Source organism: Euleptes europaea, chromosome 4 (assembly GCF_029931775.1).
Source record: "Euleptes europaea isolate rEulEur1 chromosome 4, rEulEur1.hap1, whole genome shotgun sequence".
NCBI lineage: Eukaryota > Metazoa > Chordata > Lepidosauria > Squamata > Sphaerodactylidae > Euleptes > Euleptes europaea.
Genome location: NC_079315.1, coordinates 22,761,674 through 22,782,995, shown reverse-complemented (window position 1 = coordinate 22,782,995; position 21,322 = coordinate 22,761,674). Strand labels below are relative to the sequence as shown.

General features: G+C 43.6%; 1 protein-coding gene across 1 annotated transcript; it reads left to right on the top strand.

Moving 5' to 3' along the window:
• Positions 1 to 767: 767 nt before the first annotated feature.
• Positions 768 to 14,523, top strand: ENAM (enamelin). The gene is made up of 9 exons (XM_056848949.1): positions 768 to 778; positions 2,470 to 2,539; positions 2,641 to 2,685; positions 3,395 to 3,436; positions 5,265 to 5,597; positions 6,780 to 6,821; positions 9,056 to 9,106; positions 11,200 to 11,247; positions 11,818 to 14,523. Exons 1-9 carry the CDS (start codon positions 768 to 770, stop codon positions 14,521 to 14,523), a joined length of 3,348 nt encoding a protein of 1,115 aa, XP_056704927.1.
• Positions 14,524 to 21,322: the final 6,799 nt, after the last annotated feature.

Sequence of the window (21,322 nt, the reverse complement as noted above, 5' to 3'; positions counted from 1 at the left end):
GAGTGAGCTTGATCCTGCCATTACTTACTGTCCTCTTCAGCCGTTGTAATCTCTTTACGCCTGAGTAATCTGGCCGAGTGCCGTCTTTCACTAAACAGCTGTCGCTGCTTTCTTCTTCGAAGCTCTATGGGACCAGTTTCTTGCTGTAACTCATCATGTGTCTCCCTCCCTCTGGCTTCCGAGGAAGGTTGGAATCCATCAAGCTGTTTAGCTGTTGAAGCCTCTACCGGCCCTTGTAAATCAGCCGACAGCATCTCTGCCACATTTCCAGGAGGCGTGGTCGGCTGTTCCAGTTCTTCTGCTGATTCCTCTGAGTCCATCACAGGGGGGGCCATGACAGTCAGGGAGAAGGGCTATAGCCTAGCCTTTTCTTCAGTATTCTCAGTTTGGACATAGAGGGTATTTTTTTAATGAACAGAATTCAACTCAGTTTCAGTCTGAAGTGATACAGTCCAAGAAAATTTTACTTCATGAGCTGCTGTCTATACTCAAATCCTCGTTAATATTTTGTAAAAAAAGGGTTTTATTTATTTGTTTGTTTAAAATATTTATTAGCCACTTGGTAGCTTACAATAGATACAAATACATGAAATAAAATTCATTCAAAAATAGGCCTTTTATGCATGGTCACCCCTCCAATCACTTTGGGTCTTTGTTTTGATTATGCATGCCTTTCCCAACTGTCAGAGGTCGCCTCGCTCTCCCCCAGTGTTTCCCTGCATTTTGCCCATGTTTTCAAATTCGAGATAAAACAGGTCCCTGAAAACATGGGTAAGACGTGGGAAAATGCAGGGGGAAAGCGAGGCGACCTCTGATGGTCGGAAACAGCATGCATAATCAAACAAAGGCCTGAAGTTGTCAGAGGGGTGACGGCGAGGGAAACAGCCATCCATAAAGGGTAATCGTTTAAGTTATGGGCCATGGGATGGAGGGGAGAAAAGAACGTAAGGTCCACAGTCCACCACAGAAATAGTCACACTTTAAAAATTCAGTGGTCTTCAGTATGCTTAACTAGATATCTGCAACATTCTCTTCTGCAATCCCTGAAGACATTTTGAGAGCCACAGAATCAAACACCAGATGATGTCCTCCCAGTGAAGCCTTTAGAATCTTGGCCAGAGCATCTCATTTGCAGTTTCACATACCAATGATTTAAGGCAGGCAAAATCCTAGAAGGTCTATGAATGGGGCTCTGAACATTTTATTCTCATAAAAGTCAAGTACAGGTGGGCTTCATTTGGATTGAGACCATTATTATGAGTGAGACCATTATTACGAGTGACAGAGGAGGGGTACTGATACAGGCACCTGTAAGTTTGCTCCACCAGGGCAAACAGTAGCCAGCGTGGTGTAGTGGTTAAGAGCGGTGGTGGCTTGGATCAGTGGACTCTGATCAGGAGAACCGGGTTTGATTCCCCACTCCTCCACATGAGCAGAGGATGCTAATCTGGTGGACCAGATTGGTTTCCTCACTCCTACACATGAAGCCAGCTGGGTGACCTTGGGCTAGTCACAGTTCTGTTAAGAGCTCTCTCAGCCCCACCTATCTCCCAGGGTGTCTGTTGTGCGGAGGGGAAGGGAAGGTGATTGTAAGCCGGTTTGATTCTGCCTTAAGTGATAGAGAAAGTCGGCATATAAAAACCAATTCTTCTCCTCCTCCTTCGCCCCCTCCCCATGGCCATTTCAAGTCAAGAAAACATCATAAGTGGGAAGACTTAAAACCACCTTCTATTACACCAGGGTTCTAATCCAGTCCCCATATCTGATTTTAAGATGGACGGGAAAAAAACCACTGGGAACTCCAGTTGCAGACTTCCAGAATCTTATCTATTTGAGCTTTTTAGAGAACAATCCTCTGAAGTCCCAATTGTATTTTTTTGCAAACAGAGCAATGATCTATAGGAAACTGACTAAAACAAAATGATTGTTGGGTAATGATAAATTCAGTAAGATCAAGATCTTCTCTACCTAAACTAGCAAGATGCATTATACACTGCAGAGTTCCCCTTCTCCACGTTACCTTTCAGTATGCAAAATTCCTTCTCCGCACCACAAATTAGAGTCAGTGAAGTAATACACAAAGCCTGTCTGTGGTTGTTCATTTGTAATAGCTTTGTGTGTGTACATGAGAAACATCAGCTGATGTTGCAGTCAATGTGTGATGAACACCTGTGCTTGTCAACCCTATGAAATGTTGGAAACGTTGCTCAAATAATGTAATGTCTTTTCCAAAGCTAATTTTTTTTGCTCCTATTTGTCGACGACAACCGCAGAACCGTAATTTCTGATAAAGTGTGTAGCCTTTCCACAAGCACTGGCAGCATTGGGTTGCACATTGTGTGAATATGATCCCAAAATAACCACACTTAAAATATGTACACGATATAATCACCACTGTGTACCAAATTGAATGGCCTAATGTGCGTGATGGAATTTTCTCCTGATGTGTGTTATGTGACTTTTTTTCAGGTTGGGAAGTAGAAGGATGAAGACAATCCTCCTATACCTATGCCTTGCGAGCACATCTTATGCAGTACCGGTGAGCATGTCAGCACTAGCTGGTCGGCAATGCTTACTTTTAAAACCAATCTGTTTCCGTATGAGATCTTAACACTCCTGTTGTTGTTGTTTTCACTTTAGCTGCGCAAACCCCGCAGAGCAGGATTTGGGAGTAAGAGTGAAGAAGTAAGTGTATATCTCATTGTCTTCAAAGATAAAAAGGACTTCTTAGTTCAATCAGAGAGGGCCAATTTAGGTTGCCAGCCTGAGGCTAGCAACTTGTGGGAGAATTCTAGTGGGGCGGGGGCAGCCAGTGATTTCGTGACCCACATCTCCGTGGAGAAGGCCAATAGTCTATCATTTAACCACACCGTTTTGGGAAATAGATAGCGCTTTCCCTGAAGCGAGGATCTCACTTCTGGGTCATGCCAGAAGGGACATCATAGTGTTGCCCACAACACTGATTGCCCCATTCCCCCCAGTATTTCCCTCCTTTCTGCCCAGCTGAATGGTGGTGGGAAGAGCTGGGGGGAGGGGTAGAAAATCTCCCCAGGCCAGCTACAGCATTATTTATTATGTACCGTAGGGATCCTCAACCTTGTTAAGCCTGTGGGCACTTTTGAAAAAGGGTCATGTTTGCCACCACAAAATGGTGGCCATGTGAAGTGGAACCATTCATACAACGCTGGCTGATTCCAAACCAAGCATCCACTTATAATGTGGGCAATTATTTCCAAAGAGGCAATCCTTGTAGACCAGAAGAGGATGGCCTCCTGCTGTATTCTAAAACACCCCCAGACAGGATTGGCTCGTTGCTTTGAGATGTGTTATGTTATTGTTTGTGGTCATCTGGATTTAAATGAAACACAGGCTAATAAGATCTGTTTGTTCACAGATGATGCAGTATGGTCCATATGCCTATATGAACTCACCACAAGTACGTTCACTCTTTCCTTGATTCTTTAAACATACACTTTATGTACTACTGAATCTCATTTATTCATCCTCTCCATTTCCACGCTGAATAACTTTGAGACGGGGTGGGAGGACTTCAAATTTCAAATACCTTTATTGGCATAGTACAATCTGCAGCATATAAAAGGATAAAAGTTAGAGTAAAATTAAATTAAATCAAATCATTCCTTAATGTTGTGATTCTACTTCCGACTAGATTCCCATCGGTTGACTACTATCATCAAAATTTTTGCCACATTTTTGGTTATCTCAGGATCCTTATCAGCTAATAGTTTGTAAAGTATTGTCATATTATTTGATGAGAAGTTCAAAACTATAGGTTTTATTAGGTTTCCTCTTGGGGAGGGTGGGAGGAAGCTGCCACGAATTACACAACAGGCAGAGACAGACTGAGAGGCCAAAATGCCCCTGGAAAAGGGCTCTGTCTCCTCCTGCCACCATGCCTTTTATTAGGGCCAAGTAGGGGGTAGAGAGATCTTTCTAGAAATTTGGGGGGAACCCCATGTTTGCAGAAAAACCCTAAATTGTAAAACAAGGGGCCTTATACCTCTTCGTTTGAGTGGTAAAGGGCCTCAAACTAAGAGGTAAAGGCCCTTTGCGGGGTGGAACTTCCGGTCCTAAACCGGAAGTGACGCGCGCGCTTTCCAACAACAGCCTCCCGCCAGAGTTGGTGAGGGACCTGGCAACCCTATGAATGATTGATGTTAAGTCCCTCCATTACGCCTGATGGCAGTCAGAGCCATAAGAACAGAGATGCAGCTCCAGAGGTGTACTATGAACGTGTCCTCCCTTGATTACTGTGAATGGGCCTATCGTATAATTTTGCCTGAAAGTGTCACCTGAATAAAGTCTGGGCTTTGACCAAAGAAACTTAATGATCCTTTGATGACAGTGGATGATTGCTGAATGAGCAAGTATAGGTTATCAGATAAGTTCTTGGCAAATTGCTGTTTCTCACATACAGTTTTGTAGTTTGGAAGGGAGATAGTTGGTTTTCAGTTGTGATTAACTGATACTAGATTAACTGATACAAGCCTTGAAGGACTGGCTTGGGTGGTCTCTAAAATCTGTGCGGTCTGCTTTCAGAAGCACATTCATTTGCACTCTACCATTCTTGTGTTATCCCCGTAGGGTGGAAATTGAGTATTGTAGCCCCTGTGTTTAAAAGAGGGAATAAAGCGAACCCTGAGAACTATCATCCAATAAGCCTGGTGGACATAGCTGCCAAACTCCTTCTATGCAAGTTGGAGGATTGGGAGGTTTCCAATCATGTCATTCGTCCTGAGCAAGGAGGCTCTAGAAAAGGGCAATGTATTATTGATCACTGTATATTTCTAAATAAATATATCATAAGTCTCCAGTAGGGTTGTCAGCTCTGGGTTGGGAAATACCTGGAGATTTTGGGGGGCGGAGCCTGAGGAGGGCAGGGTTTCCCAGGTCCCTCTTTGTCACTGGTGGGGGATTTTTGGGTGGAGCCTGAGGAGGGTGGGCTTTGGAGAGGGGACTTCAGTGCCATAGAGTCCAATTGCCAACGCAGCCATTTTCTCCAGGTGAACTGATCTCTATCCACTGGAGATCAGTTGTAATAGCAAATCTCCAGCCACAACCGGGAGGTTGGCAACCCTAGTCTCCAGGGCTCTGGCATCTAAAGGAAACAACTCTGTAGCACTGTCTTTGAAACTCAAGGAAGGAGAAAGTGTATAACAGAAGGAAATATCCATAACTTGATAGCTACGAAGCCCTGTGACTGTATCTCACCCTGTGTGTGCTTTTTCAAAATTGAATTTCAGCTGACTCAGTTGGCACCTTTCTTATATGGCTATCGCCCGAGTTACCCACAGTTGTTCCCTCAGCCTCTGCAGAGGTTTTTCTTATGGCCACAACAAACACCGGTACATCAAGCTGCTAGGCTGCCCCAGCGCAAGCCCCACCAAGCTCCAGTGGCCAGGCAGCCCATCCACAGGCCACAGTGGAGGCCACAGACGCCACACAAGCCAATACAGCAGCAGCCACACCCGAAAACACAGCTGCCTCCGCAGAAGCCTCCAAATGTCAGTCCTCCTCAGACTCACCATCAAGTGCCGGTACATCAATCCAAGGGGGTCAAGCAGCAACAACCTCCGGTAAGCACACAACTCTGGTGCCCTAAAAAGAAGAAGGTGACATGCCCAATTGTATTCAAGTTAGTTATTACAGCAGTGGTTAAATACAGAGGCAACATCTGCCAAGGCAAGAAGTGATGCGTGATAAGGCCCTTGCCAGCCAGAGATTCTACCCAGCAGCAGCTAGTTTGGCAGAGCTGATGGGACTGTATGCTTTCTAGAAGAATTTCTATGACCAAACAAAATGCTGGCTTAGAGGTCCTTGGGGTCCAACACAGCTAGGGTTGCCAGGTCCCTCTTCACCACCAGCGGGAGGTTTTTGGGGCTTGAGGAGGGCAGGGTTTGGGAAGGGACTTCAATGCCATTGAGTTCATAGCTAATACAGCTGATCTCCAGCCGATAGAGATCAGTTCAACTGGAGAAAATGGCCGCTTTGGCAACTGGACTCTATGGCATTGAAGTCCCTCCCCTCCCCAAACCCTGCCCTCCTCAGGCTTCACCCCAAAAACATCCCACTGGTAGCGAAGACGGACCTAGCAACCCTATGTTCAAAGGAACTTCAGAATATGAATTTTGCAATGTGATAAGAAGCTCTTCTGGATAAATGAGCATTTACTGCTCACTGCGGCCATTGTGGCCTTCCCCTTCCCTTATCTGTCTGGGCAAATTGACTTGGGGATTCTGACTGTTCCCCCCAGGCTGGCTGCCATGCTGACCAGTGTGGTGAGAATTTGGGCACCAGTTGGTTTTAGATTTTAGAGATTTATGGTTTTAATTGCTGGACAATATTTTGTATTATATTGTAATGTAGATCATATTGTAACTGATACTTGATGTGAGCCACTCTGAGCCCGGCCTCGGCTGGGATAGAGCGGGGTACAAGTTTACAAGTAAATAAATACATACATACATTTCACGCAGAGCAGTTATGGCTGGAAATGTACATTGAATCTGTCATTTTATTTATTCATTGCAAGCTGACCCTTCAGTGGTTTTATGTAGCAAACTAGTCTTGTAAATGGACTGATAACATGATAAAAACATGCTTCTTAATGTTTTAGTTAAACTTGGGGGGACATGTTAAGATATCTTACAATTTCTTCATATGTATTGTGATTACAGAATTATAAACATTTAAACTGTAACTTATTCATGTGCAAAATGTTTTTGTTCTACACATGACATTTTCTGTCCTCCCTCCAGATATTGTTCCCAAATCAGCAACATCTCTGGCATTTTCCACAGGTGAGCCGATGTTTCTAATTCCAGTGGAGAAATTTGGCAACCATTTTCACAGCTGCTGTGTTTATTGAATAAACCTGGATTGATTAAACATTACATCCAATTAACTGGGGAGTAGATTACTTTGCAGCTCTGCGTGCAGCAGGTGTTTTCCTTGAAGAAGTATTCCTCTTTCTTTCATAGACAGGAAGGATGAACTCTTCTGAAATAGAGTATACTGTGACACATAAAATGCATAGCCTGAAAACCAAAGAGAATGCTTTCTTCTTCAGACCTGTTATTTTATCCATGCAGGTTTAATTTATTTAAGGTCAAAAGATTTATCAACTAGGATTCTGTTAATTGAAGCTACTAGTTTTGAATTAGCGACAGCTGCAACCATAATAAGGGTACACTGATATGTTCACTTAACAAATAGTTAAGAAGTGATCTCCCTTTGGGGACTTCCTAATCTGGGCTGCATTTCAGTGAACCTGGTGCTGAAGAAATCTGCCATTATCAAAGCCTGGACATTTACTTGAGTACTAATGAAGCCAGACTGGTTCACACAAGCCTCAGTTTGCAGCACAACTGTGGTGCTTACCTCCCCCTTTCCTGGCACTTGCCAAGTGTTTTTAGAAGTGTTTTTAGAAACACTTGCCAAGTGTTTTAGGTGGGCTTCTAATTGGCCATGGGAGATTTGATTGGCTATGCAGACTTTTTAAAAAATTGCATCAGCTGCCACCACAGCTCAAAGATCTTCACTGTGTTACTGAAGGTAAGCTGTGTATGCGCAAGAGAATATTTATAAATGATATTTTCATTTTATAAGGCATCCTGTTAAACAGTGCTTCTGTCTGAAATATTGAAGAGTTACTATTAGATTTTTCGCAGCCTCACTCCCTGACATTTTGTGGTTGGGTCCACCTCCTGCGGCAGCCTTTTTGTGGTTGTACCCACCACCACCCTGTGTCAGAATTCCAAAAGATGCCCACAAGCTCAAAAAAGTTGGGGACCTCTAATGTAGCATATAGCTGTGGCATAGCACTTCACATAGGCCCTGGTTCTTACTAAACATTGTCTATGTGCCTAAGTTTCTACATAGCTGTCAGGCACCCGGGTTGCTGGTGATAAGGCCTAGCTCCAGCACCTTGAAAGTCTAAAGATACCTGAAAGCAGGAGAGGAAGCCATGGGAACATTATGATAGCAGAAGAGAGTATCCTCATTGCCTCCCATGATAACATGTTGCTCAGACTGAGGAGCTATTGTTGATGTTACTACATAAGAATCAGTAACATAGGTCTAATGGGTTTATCTGGTGCATTTTTATCCTGCTGTTTGTCCAAGGGTCTCAGGGTGGTATACATGGTCCTCCCTTCCCAATTTTATTCTTATAACTCCTTTATGAGGTAGGTAAGTTGAAAGATGGCCAAGGGTTACTCAATGCACTTCGTGTCAGGATGGGGATTTGACCTCATGGTGCCGAGATCTAGCACTCCAACCACTATCCCACACTGTCCCCTGCTATGGCTTACAACATTTAAACTCCCTGCAATGCTTTTCTCTGAAGTAAGGGATTGGTGCCTGATCCAGAGAGCTCCTGGCTCAAGTCCACAGGGCTAGACACCAGCTAGCCCTGACAATAGCAGGAGATTAGGAGCAGTTGGATCATAGAAACAAGGCCTGCTTATGATGATAGACTGTAGCTCAAATTAACAAGATCCATGTGCAGTATGGAGAGTTATTCCTCAGCCTGCTACTTTGACCATGAACTAGCCCTTAATCTAGTTGCCAGCCTTACATCCAGTGAGCTCAGAGTTTGGCTTTGGCTTTGTAAATGAACTTGAGTTACCCATGTTCAAACCCCTCCCTTCAGCCACAGCTTCATGAAGAAGAAGAAGAGTTGGTTTTTATATGCCGACTTTCTCTACCACTTGAGGAAGAATCAAACGGGCTTACAATCACCTTCCCTTCCCCTCCCCGCAACAAGCACCCTGTGAAGAAGGTGAGGCTAAGAGAGTGTGACTAGCCCAAGGTCACCCAGCTGGCTTCAGGTGGAGGAGTGGGGAAACAAATCCAGTTCACCAGATTAGCCTCTGCCGCTCATGTGGCAGAATGGGGAATCAAACCTGGTTCTCCAAATCAGAGTTGACCACTCTTAACCACTACACCACACTGGCAATACTGACACCATTTATTATCAATAACAAAACCAAAATTATGCTAACATGTGACTATTTTTTCTCTTGTATTGTAGTTTTTCAATCAAGGAGGCTTCCACCCACAACCATTTGGCCCATTTCAAGGGGTAAGATATTCTGTTTAAAGACTTAATGCTTCTCAGGATGGGCGGGGAGGGGCAAATAAGGGGAGTTCTGTTTATCTCAGTTCCAAAGCTAAAGTGGTTTGGGTCATCAAGACAGGTACAAAGTTGTTGTTCTGATGGTAATGCCACTATCAAAATACTGGCATGTATCCCACCACTCCATTAAGCAAAGTTTGAAGCCTGCTTCCAGTCTAACAATGCATTCCTAAGAAGAGTTACTCCAGTCTAAACCCATTGAAATGAATGGGCTCAGACTGGAGTAACTCTCCTTAGGAATGCACTGTGTAGAGCCTTCCTCCTACTTAAGTGGATCTTCCACTGATAACTTAAGTGGGTCTACCACTTAAGTTGGAGGAAGGCTTCAGTCTTTTCTGAGCAGAGTCATAGATAACAATCAATGGGTAGAAAAGAGCAAGAGTCCAGTAGCACCTTAAAGACTAACAAAAATATTTTCTGGCAGGGTAGGAGCTTTTGTGAGCCACAGCTCACTTCTTCAGAGCTGTGGCTCACGAAAGCTCATACCCTGCCAGAAAATATTTTTGTTAGTCTTTAAGGTGCTACTGGACTCTTGCTCTTTTCTACTACTGCAGACAGACTAACACGGCTGCCCACTGTGAATAATCAATGGGTAAGATGCTTGTACCTTTCGTGTGGTCCTAACCAAGCCTTCTTACTAGTCTGTAGTTTTGGGAGGGCTTTGAAACACATGGGTACTCTCTTGCTTTCCATCATGAGCAGAACTGTGTAATTCTGCTGATTAAATAGCTTGGCCCTAAGCCACAAGAGGCATCGGTCAATCTTCTGTGGCCACACAAGATAGTGAAGGTATACCGAAGGACTTTCTTGACCAGGAGTCCCCAACACGGTGCCAAACAACCACTTTCCTGGCACCTACCAAATTTTTGTAGAAAGTGAGCAGGACCAGATGGGGCTTTTGCCCTGCAGAGCTTCTGATTGGCTGTGCAGATTTTTAAAAAGTTGCAGCTGCTACCTCAGCACAAGGATCTTAATGGAGTGGCTGAAAATAAGCTGTACCTCTGCAAGAAAATATTTTTAAACAATATGTTCATTTTAAAAGGCATCATGTTAAGCAGAACTTCTGCCTAAAACGTGGAAGAGTTACTATTAGAATTATGCATAACCTCACTCCTTGACATTTTATGGTTGGCTCCACCTCCTGCAGCAGCCATTTTATGATTGGCTCTGCCTTCTGCAACAGCCATTATAAAATGCCCTCTCTAGATAGCTTCACTTTATAGAGCTTTAGGAAAATACCGCTTTTGTTGAGCTTTAGGAAAATACTGAAGAAGTTGCTCACACTGAAGTTCTCACACTGAAGTTGTCACACTGAAGAAGTTGCTCAGCCAGGGCTTTTTTAAAGTGATCACTGTGCTGCTGTGAGGTTTGTATTCTGTTTTTCAGAAGATGGATGTTTTAATAGAATTTGTGTTGCTTAAATCCTGTGTATGCCATCTTTGGATACATTTTCAAAATTAACAAACAGACCCAATGTAAGGCCCAGAGAGTTCCTTTTGGGTAGTCCAGGATGCTGTTGATACCTCTACGGAGAATGTAATTTACGTAATTAATTAAATAAAATAAAGTTTAGCCATCTAATGTTGGTAGAATTTATTAACCCCCTTGAGTATTCATTAAACTTACTTGGGTGAGGGAGAAAACTTGCATGTTTCAAAACACCACATTCACTTAAGTTCTGATGCTCATGTCATTCACAGCGCGATCCTAAGGACAGATATACCCTTCTAAGGCCATTTATGCATGGGAGGTTTTGCCTTGGATTTGCTGCTCTTTAAATGCACATTTTCCCCCTCCGAATTCTCAAAACTCTGCATGGGGGCTTATTTTTGAGTCTTGAGAATTCAGATGGGGAAAATCTAGAGAGCAGCAAATCCAAGGCAAAACCTCCCATGCATAAATGGCCTAGGTCCGTGGAAGTCTATGGACTTAGAAGGGTGTAACTCTGCTTAGGCTTGCATAATCATAAAGTTATCCAATTTATATGACCTTCTGTCCCCTAGTCCTTCCTAAAGTTTGATTTTTTTCTATTTCCACAGCGTATGCCTGTTGGATTTGGACGGCCACCAGTCAGCAATGAAGAAGGGGTAAATATAACAAATATAAGAGGGATAGTGTGTGTTAATCCATGTAAAAGGTCACAAGAGAAAGATCTACCATGTGGATTTGCAGGATCTGTCCTTCATAAGTCAATGGCTATGGCTATTTGAGAGCTACCATGATCTTCAGGCCAACCTTAATTACAGCCAGGTTGCACATTTACCAGTCCTCATTCTTAGGATAAATGGCCCAATCCCATCCAATCCCGGAAGCTAAGTAGGGTGGGCCCTGATTAGTGTTTGGATGGCAGACCACTAAGGAAGTCTCGGATTGCTCCACAGTAGCAGGCAATGGCAAATCACCTCTGTTCATCTTTTGCCTGGGGTCACCATAAGTCGGCTGTGACTTGATGGCACTTTCTACCACCAGTTCTTAGACTTCCGTTTGAACAATACAAGCCTAGAATAGGCCTTTGTGTCATAAGTCCCAGTAGAACTGTGGCCTCCACCATTTCTCTTTGGCATCAAACTTAAACAGCAATTAAAATAACTATATTACTTTATTGAATCAGCTTACGATAGTTTTACATTTTCATATTCTCTTAAATATATTTGCAGACTCCATACTATGGATTTGGCTATCCAGGACTGGGCGGCAGACTTCCCTATAATTCTGAAGAGTTTGAACAAGACTATGAGAAGCCCAAAGAAAAAGAAGCCCCCAAAACAGAAAGCCCGACAGCTGATCCTGCCACCAATGCAACAGACACAAATTCAACTCTTTCCAATCCATCCGGCCAGGCAGGGAATGCTACCAATTCTGGGCTCAGTATAACAGACAACAGGGCCAACGCTCCAAACCTTGAAAGAGGATTGCTTATTGGAAATGGGGTCCCAACACTACCACCTACACTTCAGGTCTCAAACGGTGATGCAGCAGCCCAGAATGGCATGGATCAATCCATTCATAGGGCTAGCTCTCCAAATATCAACCACATCATTCAAAACTTGCCTTCAGATAAGCAACAAGCCACAGGAAATAGTTTGCATGTGTACAAGCCTTATCCAGGTATGGATGATTCAAGGCACAACACTTACATTTCTAGAGGGAATCCCTCTAGACATCCCGAAAACCCAACCTATCCATCCAGTTATGGAGAGAGCACCAATCAGAGAGGCAATCTTCAGAACATAAACAATAACAATCCATCAACTCATGCGGACACTAGACCTAACGCTAGACCTAACTCATACGGACAACAACAGTATCCCCATTACCCAGAGAGAAACCCATTGGACCAAAGACAAATATTACCTTTTCCTAGCTCCGCTCCACAAAGCCAGTGGAATAATGATCAAGTCTACAGGGATAATGGCCTTAACAGTTTCCCACCTGAAGGCCGTTCCACGGATCTACAGTTCAATACATTAGGACAAGCTGAGAAACCCTATAATATCAGGAAAGACAAAGATCAGTTCCAGCCTTCTGGAATGCACCAAATGACCTCACTTTCCCCTCAAGGAGTATTTTCACCCACAAAAAGAACTTTGTCTGAGATAGAAACTCCCCAGTATCACTGGAAGGAGCAAGGCTTTAATCTTCCAGTTCATAACAGAGAACACTTCCCACCTCCACGAAACCCTGTATGGAACAAACAGGAGGACATGCAAGTCTTCCAAGATGATCCTCCAAGATATAACTTAAGGCATTCACCAGGTTATTTCGGCCAGAGGGAACGTATTTCCTACACTGAAAAGAGTTCCTATGACCAACCTCCCCATTCCTTTTATCCTGATACATGGGAGGGGAGAGAAAACTCTCCCACGCTTGGCCCAGCTAGCCAAAGGGAACACCCTTTATACTCTCCAGGTTTGCCTTCAAATCAGATGAAAGGAAACTCTTACCATAGAAGTGATTCTTTTGATCAGCAGGAGCGTGAAATGTACCCAAGGCAAACTCCATGGGCCCATGAAAAACGTTTGCTAGACCAAGATAGAGAGTATAGGAACCCTCCCTATAGTCCAACTCAGCAGCAAGCCTATCCAAAGTATCTCCCAGAAAATGCATCCAGTCAAAGAAGAGGTAATGTACCATACAAGGAAATTAACCCATGGATCCCAGAAGAACATTCCCCACCATATGCTGCAGAATACTTGAGGCAAAGAGAAAATATCCCTTACCAAAGGAACAATGCATTTGGACACAGAGAGAGGAATTTCCAGGATGAAAGAGCAAACTCTCCACCACAAAGCATCACACTTCTTCAAGGAGGATCACAGTACTCAGAAAGAGACACCTGGGGCCCTCACAGGATGGGGCCTTCCATTCAGAAAGAAGCTTCGCCTTATTTTAAAAGCTATTCCCCAGATTTCAGAAGAAACCCAACACATATGGAAGACACAGAGGGTGCTCACATTTCCAATGTTAACGTTGCAGAAAGAAGAGATTATCCTGACAGACTGGGGTACCTTGATGACTACCCAAGAGAGCACAGAACAATAACTTCATATCCAACCGCCAATCGTTTGTGCTGTGCGCTCGATTCCCCGGTGCCAAGAGAAAACTCTTTGGCTCCACTCAGAAGTGCTCCTCAGTTCAGGCTTGCATCATGGGAACAAAGAGGAAGTTCACTGTATCCAGAAGCCGCAGGTGGCCACCCTAAGCAAGCTAGCCGTATACTATACCTATCTGGTATGCAATCTTCACTGGACACTGAAAAAAGCCCACCTAATCAACGAGAAAATCTGGATGTGTTTGGAGAGGATGTGGCTGGTCTGGAGAAGGTCCCACCCTGCTCCAAATCACAGCTAGGCCAACAGAGTGGGCATGAAGTCAACTATGAAACTGGATTAACACCAACTAGGAATACACCTTGTTATGGAAGAAGCATTCGAGGGGATGGGCACAGTATCCTCGAACGGATCGTTCAACCCGAAAGACAGCACGAAAGGGCAGCTGCGGTCAAGCTTGTTCCTGAAAAAGGCCCACCAGTGCAAGGGATCAAAAGTGCAGCTCTCAATAGCGAAGGTGAACAGCAGGCAGTGCTTGGGTTCAAGAGGATCCCATGTCTGGTAAACCGGTTAAAGCAGTATTTATCCAGCACAGGAGCTCCCTCTGGTGACAAACAACAAGATCTATTTTATGCAGAGGATCCCACTCTTATTGGAAAATCGTTCATTGTATTGCCCGAAGCGCAACCCCTGTCTAGCACTAATCCTTCCTATGACACAGAAGAGAAACCATTAACACCTAGTTCTCCTGGACAGGAGTTGTCTGATCAACCAAATGAAAAGACATCAGACTGTTTACTGCTCCAAAAATAAATGAAACAAAGAACCTCCTCTTTGAACTTAGGAAACAAAGAGCGTTTCTGAAAAACGATGACAGCATGTTCTGTACAGAGTGAGCCATTATGTAAAAGGAAATCAACACAGCTGTGTAATGCTGAGAAAAGCAAAAATGTCTAGATAGGACTGTGTATGTGTATAGATTTTCAGCTTTTCAGGCCTTCTGTCTGCAACGGCAGACCTGCTTTTATGTACCTTTTACTATTTTTTTTCTTCCTCTCGTCAGCACTCTGCTTCTTCCTTTCTCATAAAACTGAGCCAGGATTTTATCACTGGCTGCAGTTCTGCAAATACCTGGCAGCAGACACTTCAGATTCTCCTCCTTGCTACCATTATGCATGGCTGTCTATTTGCCACACTCCTGCTGCTTCTTTAAAAATCAGCTGCAACAGAACCGAAACACACACACACACACGTTATAATGGGATCATCCATCACCTCAGGTCAGGTCGTGACTTAGCCTTTAAAAACTGATGGCATAAATAGTTTGTGTCTGCTCAGATGGGTTCCATGGGTGAGCTTCCCTGCTACTATTGCATAGAAGTAAATGAAGATGTGTATGCATAAGACTTTCCCCTTCCCTCCTGAACTCAGTTTGCACGGCAAGACAAATGCTTTTGCCAACAGCAGTAACAGTAGCTTCATGGACAGTGTTGTGTAACCTTTCCTTGCTGGGGCACACATTACTTGTTTGAAACAAATGTACTTTTCATTTTTTCCCCCCTCTGACGCTCTTGGGCATTAAAACACATTCATTGTGGATGGTTTTCTCCTTTCACCTCTGTGTGATGGATTTTGCATTATTATTAGTTTTTTTTGTTTTGTTCTCTCTTTCAGCAGAAAATGCCAATTAAATTGGCAGAGTTAAAAAAAAAAAGTTTGTGATTCACAAGTGGCAGACTTTGCTCTAGCAAGGCTGCAATTAACCAACTTCCTCTGCCCCCCAAATGGTATTTTCCATCTCTTCGTCCATGATATGATCAGATAAGAGTCCCTGATGCAGCAAAGTGGTTTAACACTCCCTTTGAGCCAATTAAACGCAACAGGTGCTGAACGAATGCAATAAAGCAAGTACCAATGTTAGGCCGGATGGCAGATGACACGGGGACAGTGATCCTTTCTGATCTTCACAAGGTGATTAAAAGGTTATTAAGAAAACTGTGCAAGCACAAAACATACTAAGCAGAAAAGAAATGGCTCTGGTAGATGTGTAAAAGACTAGGGCTGCAATCCTACACACACACTGGCCACAATCCAAACACAGAGTTGATTGTCACGAACCTAGATTTAAGGTTGAATGGATTTCCCCATTCCATCTTGCCTTCTGGAGTTTGCCTGCTGTGGTTATCATCTGATTGTCCATAGATATTTTTTTTAATTAATTTCAGAACCACAGCATTCCATTTCTGCTGCTTTCTGTTTCTTGCATCTATTCACAAGCAGGGTTTTTTGGGGGGTGGGGGGCTGTTTTTTGCCTTTAGCTAAATTGTGCATTCCCTGACCTGGATGGCCCAAGCTAGCCCAATCAATCTTGGAAACTAAGCAGGATCAGTCCTGGTTAATACTTGGATGGGAGACCACCAAAGAAGTCCACGGTTGCTATGCAAAGGCAGGCAATGGTGAACCACTTCTGCTTGTCTCTTGCCTTGAAAACCTTATGGCACTGCCATAAGTTGGCTATGACTTGATGGCACTTTCCACCCAAGTTATGCATTCAAGTGATCATGAAACTCCATGTTCTTGTTTTTGGTGAACATGCATTCATGCACATGATCACGACGACGGTCTCTGTTGTGAGTGTAAAATGTTATATGTGCGTGAGTGTGGATATAAATGCAATCACCTATGCCATCCTTGGAATCTCAGGCAGAATTTCTTTTGAGACTTTTGCATGATGTATTCATGCCCAAGCCCTGACCTGGATGGCCCAGGCTAGCCTGATCTCATTAGATCTCAGAAGCTAAGCAGGGTCAGCCCTGGTTAGTATTTGGATGGGAGACCACCAAGGAATACCAGGGTTGCTGTGCAGAGGAAGGCTCTGGCAAACCACCTCTGTAAGTCTCTTGCCATGAAACCCCCCCAAAAAGGGGTCGCCATACGTCGGCTGTGACTTGAAGACACTTTACACACACACACATTCATGCCCAATGAGGTTGTCTGATAGGAACCTACCACAGGTGGACAATGGGGGAACCTTGCAATCTGGCTCCACTGGACAAAGTCCATCTCTGCAGCCCAGAAACACACTGTTGCAGTACCGATCATCTCCTAAGCTAGTCAGGGAAGTGCTTGATCTCTCTTCAGGTGCCTCTGGTCTGAAATGCACATATTTAAACGACACTCGACCTGTGTGACATTATGCCACTGCAATGTGTTTCGTTTTCTTTTTCACATAGCCTTGTCATGGAGAGGGGAATTTCTTTTTTCAAAATTCACTTTTTTAAGACAGCAGTTGAGCCAGCCTGGTGTAGTGGTTAAGAGGGGTGGTTTGGAGCGGTGGACTCTGATCTGGAGAACTGGGTTTGATTCCCCACTCCTCCACATGAGTGGCGGACGCTAATCTGGTGAACTGGATTTGTTTTCCTACTCCTCCACATGAAGCCAGTTGGGTGACCTTGGGCTAGTCACAGCTCTCTCAGACCCACCTAGCTCACAGGGTGTCTGTTGTGGGAAGGGAAGGTGATTGTAAGCCGGTTTGATTCTCCCTTAAGTGGCAGAGAAAGTCGGCATATAAAAACCAAAGCTTCTTCTTCTCTTTTCCCTTTCTCTTTAAAGAGATATTTATATTACACACCACAGAGTGGTGCTCTAGCAGGACGACATTGTCTGCCTCTGATTCTCTATAGAGTGAAATTCTGAAAATTTTTCAGAACCTTCCTTCCTTGCCCTCCTTTCTTCGAATTTGAATTTTAGCAAAATTTAATTGATTAGAAACAGGCTCCAAATTCCTGAAAAAGGGGGAAAGAAACTAATTGGCAGATTTCAGGAGAAAATGGCAAATTTCTCTGAACATTATTTGTACTTGATTGACTAGTTTGAACGGATCTGCAAAAAGGGGGAAACCTTCATTGCACAATATGAAATTGAAATAAATGCAAAAAAATAATTACTAGAGCTTAACTAAATGTTTGCTAACTACACCGTTACAACATTGTATTCAGCACAACGTCGTATGCACAATAATGGCACCAGCATGGTGTAGTGGTTAGGAGCTGTGGACTCTAATGTGGAGAATCGGGTTTGATTCCCCACTTCTCTATATGAACAGCAGATCTAATCTGGTGAACTGCATTAGTTTCCCCAATCCTACACACGAAGCCAGCTGGGTGACCTTGGGCTAGTCACAGCTCTCTTTGAGCTCTCTCAGCCCCATCCACGGCATCTGTTGTGGGGGAGAGGAAGGGAAGGTAATTGTAAGCTGGTTTGAGTCTTCCTATGATAGAGAATACAAGTCTTCTCCTTTGCTTAGGGAAGGTTTCTCCAAAAGTACACATCTCCCCTAATTCAGGCTTTTTCACATACTCAACTTAACTCCTGATTTTCTTGGGAGGTGATCCACAAGCACTGGAATCTGTTTGGGCACAGTTGTTCTACATGTCTGCCCTCCCTGTGCATTTTCACAGTTGTGGAGTCAGTTTATTTTCTTCTGCACATGCCTTCTATAACAAGGATTTTCAAGGGAGGGGCTGTTGTCATCAGTGGTATTATCGGTGGTATCACAGCACCCCTTTAAAAATGGCACTAAAACATCAATATATCACTGGAACATTGTAATAATAGATTTAGGAGATTCTCTGAATTCCCAGCTTTCATTTTTTTTTTAAAGTAAGTCTCTATCTCTGTCCTCATGGAGAGATCAGGAAAAAAGCATGTCTCCACAAGGGAAAGGCCTAGAGACTTACTTTTTAAAAACGAAAGCTGGAAATTCAGAGAACTTCATAAGCCTATAGTTACAATGCCCCAGCAATACATATTTTGGTGCCATTTTTTTTTTAAGAAAAAGAAATCACTTGTCTTCTGGGTGGGGAGAGGAGAGGGAGTAGTTTGACCATGACAGTCCAATAATTGAGCAGTGGGCTGGAGGTGGGTGGGAGTGGGCAGGACAAAGAAAACTTACAGAAACATTTCGCATGAGGAAAAAGCCGACTCAAAAGCAGTTCCCAGAAAAAACATTGGGGTAAAAGTGGCCTCAAAAGAACTGAGGGGAAAACAACCCCAAAGTGCAAACTAGGGGCTCAAAAATGTGTGTGGAAATCTGGGTATAATCTGAAGAGATATGGGGCCAGAACTGACAAAAAAACCCATTCAGCCCTCCCACCTGTTCACCATGTACACATCCTTGATTCTTTAGAACATGCACCGCTTTTTTGTTTTCAATTGGGCTCCCCCATTTGGTAAAAAGAGTTACAAAGACAGGAGAAGCTGAAACACCACTGAATAAATGACATCCATAGAAGTGGCACAGGTTAGGGATTGACAGTTTACATACATATTTTTGGATCTCTCTGGGGTGAGTTATGTCTTCAGAATGGAGAAGGAGCAGGGTTTGCATCACATGATAATTGAATGCGGGAGGAAGAGAGACTGCTGGGTATTTTAATACACAAATTGAAACGATTTGGATGTCCAGACAGAGCACTTTAGAATGGGCTGCTGAGCAGTAACATCTAAAGGCAAAGGTGATGGTCCTCTCCCTGTGCAAGCACCGAGTCATTCCTGACCCATGGGGTGATGTCACATCCCGACATTTTCTAGGCAAACTTTGTTTACGGGGTAGTTTGCCAGTGCCTACCCCAGTCATCTTCTCTTTGCCCCCAGCAAGCTGGGTACTCATTTCACCGACCTCAGAAGAATGGAAGGCTGAGTCAACCTTGAGCCGTCTACCTGAAACCGACTTCCGTTGGGATCGAACTCAGGTCGTGAGCAGAGCTTGGACTGCAGTACTGCAGCTTAACACTCTGCGCCACGGGGCTCCTAGTTGTGTGTTATCATCTGAGTGTGCCATACTGTGTCCAGGTGCAATTTGTATTTTTCGTATTTTAAATGCATTAATCCGAGCAGTGGCTCTCACTTCGGTCAGACATTAACATTTTGAAACAAAATGCCAGTGGCATCCACCTCCCCTGGAACCTCATCCATCACAATCCAAACAGCTTTACAGTGAGGTATTTTTTCACCACGTGTAGAATCATGGGTAGCCAAACCCAATTAAATGAGATACAAGTTATAAAATAAGGGGACATGAAGATTAAGGGCCTGGTCCATCAAGAGATTCGCCTGATGTTGCGAAAGTTCATTGCTATACATAGGGAAAGATCTCAGAAATGCTCCATTTTTACACTCAGAAGAAGGAAGTATCAATACATTGTGTGGCTGTAAACCACTGAGCAGTGAAGACACATTACCCATTTATGTAATTTATTTAGTGGTTTTATACATTGATAGGGAGCCCCGCGCCGAGTGGTAAGCTGCAGTACTGCAGTCAAAAGCTCTGCTCATGACCTGAGTTCGATTGTGACGGAAGCCGGTTTCAGGTAGCCGGCTCAAGGTTGACTCAGCCTTCCATCCTTCCGAGGTCGGTAAAACGAGTACCCAGCTTGCTGGGGGTAAAAGGTAGATGACTGGGGAAGGAACTGGCAAACCACCCCGTAAACATAGTCTGCCTAGTAAACATCAGGATGTGATGTCACCCCATGGCTCAGGAATGACCCGGTGCTTGTGTGTGTGTGTGTGTGTGTATATATATATATATACACACACACACACACACATTGATATTTTGTCTATCTGAATAACCATTCACAATGGCTTAACAATGAAAAAATCAAAAACAAAATAAGTAAAGGCAGTGAAATGATTCATACCTAAAAAAAATCCAAGTTAAACTACTAACGAAGCCAATCTAAATTAATACCAGATCCTCAGCTGCTTTCCAGAATAAAAAATGGCCTTGACAGATCTCTTTAGTTTCAGTGTTCCAATTTTTTGCAGACATTAAAGAGACGAACATAAGAAAGCTGCTGTTGTGGCCAAAGTGGGGGACTAGTGGTACAATCCTAAACAGAGTTAGTCTTTTATAAGCTTCCATGGATTTATAATTCAATGGGCTTCAGTTAACACTGCCTATGATTGCCTATGTAATTGTTGAGTTTAAGAATGAATAAGGCTTGGCTTCCTGTCCTGAAAACCTCCAGACTAACAAAGACTACAGTCAACAATAACCATTCAGATTAGCTTTGGATTTCACACATTAACAGATCACTTCAGGATACAATGGTTCCATATTAGCATACCACACCCTCATTAGCACATTATCTTGATACTTACAGGACAATGATTAGCACATTACCTTTGATACTTTTTGCAGGACAATGATTCAGCTCAGCCCAACCCCTTTCTGACTATATATTTCTCTTCCTACACACTTGACACTGAGAGACCCTGTCCTTCAGTGTTACTCCTCTGAAGATGCCTGCCACAGCTGCTGGCGAAACGTCAGGAAAGAAAATACCAAGACCACGGTTACACAGCCCAGATAACCTACAAGAACCAATGAACTCTGACCGTGAAAGCCTTCGACAATATATTGGGACATGATTTATAATGAAATAAGGTTGATTATACAAAACAATATACCTAAAACACCTGAGATGATGCTTCTAAGTATGATACCAGATTCTATTATAACTCAAAGATCCTTTTTCATATATGCAACCACAGCCGCCAGATTGATATATGCAGCTAAATGGAAATCAGCTGAGACTCCAGACAAAAA

Bases quoted from the DNA above. Each gene is read 5' to 3' on its own strand.
- ENAM (XM_056848949.1), top strand. The intron at 3,437-5,264 runs GTACGTTCACTC...ATTGAATTTCAG, and splicing joins CCTATATGAACTCACCACAA to CTGACTCAGTTGGCACCTTT. The intron at 5,598-6,779 runs GTAAGCACACAA...TCCTCCCTCCAG, and splicing joins TCAAGCAGCAACAACCTCCG to ATATTGTTCCCAAATCAGCA.